The sequence below is a fragment of the Octopus bimaculoides genome, chromosome 21 (genome assembly GCF_001194135.2).
Source record: "Octopus bimaculoides isolate UCB-OBI-ISO-001 chromosome 21, ASM119413v2, whole genome shotgun sequence".
NCBI lineage: Eukaryota > Metazoa > Mollusca > Cephalopoda > Octopoda > Octopodidae > Octopus > Octopus bimaculoides.
This window is the reverse complement of record NC_069001.1, coordinates 17,074,618-17,083,889: the sequence shown is the minus strand read 5'-3', so window position 1 is coordinate 17,083,889 and position 9,272 is coordinate 17,074,618. Positions and strand designations below refer to the sequence as shown.

General features: G+C 37.9%; 1 protein-coding gene across 2 annotated transcripts; it reads right to left on the bottom strand.

Annotated features, from left to right (window-relative positions):
• Nucleotides 1-70: 70 nt before the first annotated feature.
• Nucleotides 71-7,113, bottom strand: LOC106877432 (uncharacterized). Of its 2 annotated transcripts, none has more exons than XM_014926333.2 (3): nt 7,004-7,113; nt 3,449-3,599; nt 71-2,630 (listed from the first exon to the last, which is right to left on the bottom strand). In XM_014926333.2, the coding sequence occupies exons 1-3, from the start codon at nt 7,026-7,028 to the stop codon at nt 884-886; spliced, it is 1,923 nt and encodes a 640-aa protein (XP_014781819.1). In that variant the 5' UTR covers nt 7,029-7,113; the 3' UTR covers nt 71-883. The 2 variants fall into 2 exon arrangements, with proteins under 2 accessions (XP_014781819.1, XP_052831542.1); XM_052975582.1 differs by having other exon boundaries at nt 3,449-3,595.
• Nucleotides 7,114-9,272: the final 2,159 nt, after the last annotated feature.

Sequence of the window (9,272 nt, the reverse complement as noted above, 5' to 3'; positions counted from 1 at the left end):
GACACACAAACATACATACATATACGACGGGCTTCTTCCAGTTTCCGTCTACCGAATCCACTCACAAAGCTTTGGTCGGCCAGAGGCTATAGAAGACACTTGCTCAAGGTGCCACGCAGAAAGACTGAACCTGGGACCACATGGTTTGTAAGCAAGCTACTTACCACACAGCCACTCCTAATATAAGTGGGAGGCGTTAGTGGATTACATCGACTCGAGTGCTTGACTGATATTTATTTTATCTCTTCCGAAAGGCGAGATCAGTTTCGATGGAATTTAAACTCAGAACGTAAAAATCCGGAAGAAATGCCGCCAAGGATTTTGTTCTGCCAGCTCGCCCCCTTGGTAGCTAGTAATAATTCAACTTTTATCACATTTCTTGCCGCTTATACAAAATGACATGAATATTAATTTTCAAGAGAAACATATCTTTGAAAATGAAATAAAACCCGATTTCTGATTTGTATGATTGTAATGAACATGCGCTGTTTCTAAATGTCAACATAATTGCCATCTGCTCTGAGATTCATAACCGAGGAGCTTGCTACATCAGCTCTCCATCTGATATCAAAATTTCGACATTTAAAAAAAATGGTTTATATTTTATTTAGAAAATACAAATAAATCTTTAAAATAAAAATTAAATATAGATTAATCGTGTACACAGACCCGTCTCAGATTTGTTCTTAAAAAAGACAATTTTAGATATCAGAAAAAATTCGAATAAGACGTGTCGAAAATAATTTTACGTGAGCTCGAAGAGGATTGCAATTATTCATTGTTGATTAAAATTTAATTCAGGTATAGATTGTTTTCTAATATTTTTGTTTCTAAAGACCCAGTCTTCTGAGCAAAGATACCACCCAGTTTGAACAGATACAAATCAATCCTTCACCTGTCTGAAGGTACCTTTCCAACGGGAGATTGCCCATTTGGGATTACAAGCTTCGAGCGCCGAGTAACTTTCTGCCCTTTTCATGACAGAAGAAATTGGTTTGGTTAAATACGCTGGCAATATGATGAAATCTTCGTCAAATATCGTTGGTAAAGGAGGCAAAGAATTAATCCCCTTCGTATGAAAATCGCAATAAAACACATTAAAATGAAACGGATGTGAATTCATGGCAATATAGACTTTGGAGTTAAATACGAATATTTTATCGTAATCAAATGGCGTTGTTGTCGAATCTGAATCCGAATATTTAGTTGAGGTGATTTCTTTTGTTTTTTGAACTGGAAACTTTAGGTCTACGCTTCCTGGCGCCAACATTTTGTTTGCGTCTCTTTTTCCTGCTAATCGTTTAGCCATAGCTATCTTAAACTTTAAGCCATCATCCAAATGGTTTATTTGTACATCAGAGAGAGGTGGGTTGAATCCGATCAACTTTCCCTTTACATGTACAAATGTAACCTCTGGTAACTCTACCATGTTTTCCGCAGAATTATGTGCCGACATCACTGTAAACGTACTGTACTCTGACTGCTGAGTATTATGTACAAAACTGTAAGTAACGCTATGAGGATCCACATTGTAAGACATTGTTGCAATTTTCTGCTCTTCATAATAGTCTGTTCGATCAAAAATATTAACAGAAAACTCTTTGGAATCACCGATGAAAATATCAAATATTACTATCCAATGATTATATCGGAAACTGTATCGATAAATACCCCAACCAATAATGAATCCGTGCGATTGGATTGGGCTGATGTTATAGAGATAATTGGCAAAACAGAAGAAACGAGAAGGAAGGACTTTGTTAGTTCTATTTCTGATATTTCGTGTATCATCAATGTAACTGGTTTTGTGTTCGTTATTCGTTATGTCTATGCAGACGATACGGTTTTTGTCAACATAAGCGAGTATATGATCTTCAAATAAACCAATCAATTTACTTCTTTTCATGGCCGGAAGTTTAAATATTCCCCAGCTGTTATTTTGAGGAGAAAATAGAGCTGTTTTGCCCGAAGATTCTTGTATAAAAATTGTCCATTGTATCCTGACTGATCTAGTTTTATTCTGGCAGTTGATCTGTGAAGTACATCTTTTCTTTAAAATTTTCTTCCTCTTCACATGAAGATTTTCACTTTTCCACATCTGAACTAAGGTGTTGCGTTCTGGAAACGTATGTATTACTTCGCTGTAATGGCTTTGATTCCAATGCGAGATCATGCGAGCAACTACAGTGCGTTTTAATATCTTCGTTGCATCGGAAGTCAGAAAGTTTTTGAATTGTTCTCGAGTCAATGAAAGAAGTTCGTGACTATATGGAAGCAATCTTTCAATGTTTTTCAAATACTTAAAGCAAATTTTACTCAAATCTTTCAGTTCGTAATTTAAAGCTGTTTCCGTTGTACTTAAAACATTGTTTAAAGTTAGTTTTTGTAAGAGATATTGCTCACAATGGCATTCTAAGTGCTCTAGAAATATCATACGAGAAACTTGAAGCATAAATATTATATTAGACTCGTTTAACTCAATGGTCCCGGTGTACAAGTAGTTAAAAAATCCTTTGGCAGATTCAATATCTCCAAACCAATGAGTGACATCAATTTCGTTGGATTGCATTTCTTGAAAGCCCAAACTCAGCATTGATTTAAAGACAAGACTGGTTGCCACCAATACAGCTCTGAGAAGAAAAAAAGAATAACGAGCATTTAGAGTGAGAATATAAAACTTCTTCCAGTCGTAACCATCCCATTTTTTCAGACACTATGGATATTTAAAACGCTAGTAAAAAAAAAGAAATACTAACGGATCTTCTATTTCTTTCGATGGAAGGATGTCATTTGATGGAAATTTAACTTATTGCTTGTAGGTCGTGACCACAATCTCCTTCGTTGCCCCAGGAAGTTATACCCGTTGTTTACCCCTAGATTAGCCCCGATCAAATAAAACTAACTAAAAGTGGTTTCCAGTAGTGAACTGCTCGAGGTGGGCTCGTCTGCCTAGGAGTACACTACCCAAAATGTCTTTTATAAGCGATAGTTTGGAGATGTGGTTGCTGTTTCTAGCAGATTAAGTAATTGCATGAAATCCCCGTTGACCAGCAACAGTAACTTAGCTCTAAATTAGACTGGCCAAAGGCGCTCCAGTCATAACCATCCCATCTTCTATCCTGAGAATTTAAGTGCAAATTATTGTCATTTCTATATTTCTATACTTTTTAAATGATTGTATCTATATTTCTTTTCTTTTAAAGATTGTATGGTGGTGAGGAGGGGGTGATTTGAAGGCGATTTGGCGGTTTCAAGAATGGTATACAACCCTGTAGACAACGTCTTGGACTTAGGTTGGCTGTGTCGTACGAAGTTTGCTTCCCAATCATATGGTTCCCGCTCAGTCCCACCTAGGGCAATGTGTCTTCTACAATAGCCCCGAGCTGACTAAAGCCTTATAAGTAGATTTGGTAAACGGATTTTAAAAACAGTTTGTGTGTGTACTTACCTGTGTACTCTGAAAGTTTGGCCATGAGACTTTATATTGACACAACCCAAGTGAGAATCATTCGAAATCTGGATTAGGTCTTGTTTGAGTGGCGTTAAATCTTTGTCTGTATATATCCAGTTGACCTCATCGAAACTAGCCTGAAATCTTTCTGGAACAAAAAACCAAAACTAAACGAAAAATCAAATAATTTAGACAATTTCTGGTATTGTAAGGTATTTTATTGGGATTCATTTATTTTTAGGATTATCTCCAAGTTGTTGCGTTGTCTTCTGCCCGCTTGGACCACGCAGATCTATGATCCAATGGTATTCCAGCTGTGACTTTGATCAAGTTATGAAATGCGTCAGTTTTTGCTTGACACCAGGGATATGAATTTTGTATGATTGAGCTACTATTTCCAGTACATCAAATGACCATCAAGAGGAACCCACTGATTCGATTTGTGGTGTGGCTGGCGGTGTGAGTAGTGGCATAGGTAGAGGCATGGGTGGTGATGTTCGTATCTAGACGGTCGAATGATTAACGGTATAGGAAAATAAACAGTGCGAAGATTGAAGCCATTCCGACATTTCCCGTATTTCCGGTTACTATGGACTGCACTATGTCCCTAATATTGTACCCCTGCATTATTCCCCAAACATGCAACTCACAACGACCCAACATTCCAGTTATGTTTCTCTCAAAGGTCTGGGATTCGCATTCAGAGTCTGAAAGAGCCGAAGCAAGCACCACAAGTCATTTTGTATGCCATTCCTCCTATTCCTATCATAATTCTTCATTTCCACATTGTCGTGTGTATGAGGGGAAGGGGATATATCCAGTCAATTAATCCTCAGGGTATAACTGGTATGAATTTTATCTACCCTCTTAACGTTTTGGAAGTAGGGTAAAAATAACTGGCAGGCTTTCATCTCGAAATTACAGTGAATTAAATAGCACAAAATAGTCATCGTTCCTCTTCTGATTCTGTTATCGAATGTCTACAAGTCTCAAAGACAATGAAGACGCTACTACGTGGTATATAAACTAGCTAAAATTAGCAGCCGAGTGTTCCCTCCTATTACATTCTACCGTCTACTGCATAATTTGGCCCAGGATTCCCAATACAGGAAAAGTACGCGACTGTCACGGCAGGGCTAACTTTGATCATGGATCTGCTCTATTATGACTGACCTGGAGCTAAATAAATATGGACTGGTTAATTACTGGTAAAAACGCAATAATGTTTAATTACTGGGAATGAATTCATTGACCCCAAAGTGTGAAAAACAAAGTCAGTGCTGGTGGAATTTGAACTCAAAACGTAACCAAATCCCATAAATTATTTTATCTCTCGCTATTTCCATTCTGCTATCCACCGCCCAATAATTGTAGACTGGCATTGATCTTTTTGGACCTTGGAAAGGAAAGTGGATCTGAGTGGGATTTGAACTCGGAACATGAAGGGACGTAACCAAATAGAGGATATTTTGTCCAATGATCTACCGATTCTGTCATCTCCCGCTTATACTAAATATTGTAAATACTGTATGGAATATTTTGGTTTAACACAAAAGTCAGCAAACCTGTTATGCAGTTAAAAGCTTTTGAAATACAAAGAAATGGAATTAGTGATATGAGAAATAAGTGGTTTGGAAACTTGGTCTTCAGATAACAAAATCCTATTTGGTTTGACAGTTCGGCAAAAAAGAACGATAGAATAAGTACCAGGTTAAAAATAGAAGTGCCGCGGTCGATTCATTCGACTAAAAGTTCGAGGCGGCGCCCCAGTATGATTTCAGTCTTATGACAAACAAAAGATAAATCACCCCAAGTCATATATGCAAAAGGCCCTATGCTCTTTATGGAGTAACGTGGACTACCTCTAACCAATACGCAAATGAGAGCCTCTTTAATACATGCTTTAATACACTAAAACCTTTTTCCTGAATATGCGCCACTGAAATGGAGGTGCGTCTATTATCAAATATGGTAGCATATTGACGCTAAGCATTTTGTTCGCGATGTTCTATTAATTTCCCTTTAAGTCTTATGGTGAAACATTTTGGTGGAGGATTAGGGTTGATTAAAACGACCTCACTACATAACCGGTATTTTATTTTCTTTGCCTGCGAAGGAAGAAACGCAAAAACATCTGTGCGATTTGAAAGCAAAAATATGCCATCAAATATGGTACCGTAGCGAAGGAATCAATGCTTTGTGTTGCTTGCTCTGGGCCTTAATACTTCGCTCAGTTTAATATCATCTGGTTTTCGTGGAGATGGAGGGGCGCCTTAAGCAGCATTCACTTTGTCATAAGCGTTCAGGCCAGATTTCTGGTTTGAAGTTCACTTCCTCCCACCCAGTGTCAGAGGCCCTAACGAAATAAAGGGTATTATAGACCCCTATTCTGACTGCTCGGAAATAATCAGTGGGGAAAATACTGTAATTAAAAACGAAACTTGGAAATAGGAATGTTTTTAAGCAAAACCCTCCGTAACTGATCTGTAGATGGTGCTGGTGATGTTGGTGTCAGAAAGTAGAGGGAACGATGGAGAGATTTTTTAAAATAGGCCAGCAGCTTCGGTCGAAGGAGGTAAGTCAATTGCATCAACGCCAGTGATCAACTGGTGCTTATTTTATCGACCCCGAAAGGATGGAAGGTAAAATCGACCTCGGCGTAATTTGAATTCTGGACGTAAAGGCGGACGAAATAGCCCAAGCATTTTGCCCGGCGTGCCAACTCACTACTATAGAGTCTTAAAATATTAATTAATAACGTAATTATAGGTCAGAGAAGAAATCGATCGAAAAGCTCTCAGAATATTGCTGATATTTCTTCTATCGATTCCTATAAATATAAGGCATAGTATGTCCCTGTGTAGCTTGAACCGAGTAGGTAAGGAGACATAACCAGGTGGTGTTTTGGCATTTAGTCCGACACCCCTATCACTTCTACTACACTTGCAGCATTTTTATAAAAAAGATATTTCTAATTTAGTTAGAAAGTCAGCAGTTTGGGAAGATAAGCGTCCAAATTTATTATTTGAATGATATTTTTATTGATTCTGAAAAAAAAAAATGACAGGCAAAATTCACCTCGATGGGATTCGAACTCAAAGTACTGCACCGACGTTTTAATAATCCGTTCTACTAAGTCTTAAAATTGTCGATTACATCGACTCAACTAATACTTTTTTATCGACCCCGAAAGGATGAAAGGCAAAATGGATCTCGGCGATATTTGAACTCAAAAAGTGAATAGCCGGAAGATATGACACTAAGCATTTTGTTCGGAACGTTCTAATAATAACAATTTCCCTGTAAGACTGACGATAAAGCATTTCGGTGGAGGGTTAGGGTTAATTAAAACGACTACAATGACAGGTATTTTATTTCCTCGACCCACGAATGTCTTTAGATAACTTCTGTGTGATTTCAGCCTGGATGCGAAAATAAACACAAGAAAATTTAAAGCGGAAGATTTTCCGGAGTTCTACAAAATTTCTTCCTCTTCAATCATTTCCCCCCGAGAATAATAAAAGAAAAGAGAAAGAAATCAAAATATCATACGTGTGTTCGGTAATGAAAAGGCCATTCCTCGAATTGAAAGAGCAGAAACTGACAAGAAATGGGGCGTGTAAAACCATGAAACAAACGGTTTAAGCGGCTTCCAAGACAGTAAAAGAAATTACTCTTGTTTGAGGGGTTAATTATAAAATAAACTGAAGTCTAAGTTTGGAGTAGCTGTGGGTTAGTTCATTATTCAATCAAGCTAAGCTAAATATTTTAGAATAGATAATTATGTACATGGTCTGTTGGTTCACGCGTTCTCTTTTTTTATGGTTATTTTGATACGTCCTGTTGGAAAGTTCAAATCTGTTCATGTCAATTTTATTTTATTTATCTTATTTTTATTCTATTTCTTTGAAATGGTTTTGTGAGAGGAAGAATGGTAATCCTCACACCAATTTTACGGGTGGGTCAGTTCTAATTTAATGATTATCTTAATAAGATTTTGAATAAGATTCTTATATTTAAAATTTAAATTTTAAATAAACAAATGTCCTCCGAATTAAAAATAGAAATATTAGTGTGCAGTAATGAAAAACAGCCCAATCTGGTGACCCTAATGTAATGTCCACGGTTCTCTACACACCACATGCTCCAATATGGCTGCCCATTGCTCCAGCTGACGCTGTAATTTAAGTTCTTACTTATAATATCGATTAAATTAAAATGATAATGAAAATTTATCAAATTAAGACATATTCCTATTATGGTTAGTTCTTTGGGGAGTGAATTTTTGTAAATCCAAAATGTAGTTTAGGACGTGTGTGAGACACTTGCCCAGAGTGGGTGCCAGTGGGACTGAACCTCGAACCATGTGCTTGGGAAGCAAGCTTGTTACGACACAGCCACAGCAGCGCCAATGTTTTAAAGCCACGCCACTGCGGAAGCAATACGTTAAACTGTGTCTTAAAGATCTTTGTGAGCAGTACTTTAAAATACACTCATGTAGGGCGGTACTTTAAAATAGAGGGATGCCGTCTGGAATATGTAGTGCAGAACAGAGAACTGCTACAGTGTGGGTCTTCCAATAGTTCCAGGGAGTATCAACATAACGTATTGTCAGTACATTCTGGTCTTGCAAAACAAGTTAGCTCTTTGGAATGTAGATGAAGATATCTCACAGATATGTTTGTGAGAAGTTTTTTTTAAATATGTCTTACACACATGTGCCATACAGACGTGTTTGGTGAGCAGTCTTCTAGAATGTGTATTGCAGAAATATTTGCGATCAATTCCTCCACGCGTATTTTACATGTGGTTGTGAGTGTGTTTTACTTTTAAATGTTTCTATCTGGATATCTGTACAACGTCAACAACCGTTGAAGGTTGAAGTGTTTTAGTCTCGAAAGAGGAAGCGTCCATTTTGGGAGAATTGTGTTGAGGGTGTTATGTGTAACCAAGAACATCGTTCCAGATATACGTACAAAACTCTAAAAGGGTTGTACTTGAGTTTTGTAGGGAACCAGCAAGTGGGATCAAGAGGGAAATTAGTTGGATAGAACGCTGTGTAAAATATGCGAGAGGGGTTATCTCCAGAAAATATGTGTGGGTAATGTTGTCTACAATGTGTATGTGGGATGCTATCTCGACTATGTGAGTGAGTATGAGCAATGCTGTGTAGAACATGTTTGATGATTTCTGTCTTATAGAGAGATACTGTTTGAATGTGCTTCTTACCATAGTTACAAAGATTACCAGCTTAGAGTGTGGTCAGAACATTCTAGTCTTTCAGGAGAAGCTGGTTCTTTGGGATTTAGACAAGGGCATTTGTGATTGTAACATCAGCACCATCCTTCATAGGAGTCTTACTTCAGTCTAGTTAAGAGGAGGGGCAATATTCATGACTCTTTGCAGGGACTCCGAGCCTAGTGGGAGGGAAAGAAGGGAGAAGTTATTCTCAAACTGGAAACCTGGCTCAAATAATAGAGCGAACTTCATTGAAGGTGTCGAAAGAATGAGGGTGGTGTTAAACCTGATACTAGAATACATCTATAAATCAAACTGGCCATTGAGTTACTTGAACTCAGAACGCCAAGAGCCGGCGAAATATCACAAGGTATACCACCAGACACTCTGATGATTTCACTAATTCACCGCCCGAGTTTGGTACTTTATTTAGCGGCCCTGTAGGGATGAAAGCCAGAGTTGACCTCGGTGAGATTTGAACGCAGAGCGCAACAAACTGAAATAAATACTGTAAGGCATTTCCTCTGTTGCTCTATCGACTCTGCCAATTTGCTGTCAGTAACTGATCAAAGAAGCTGAAGAA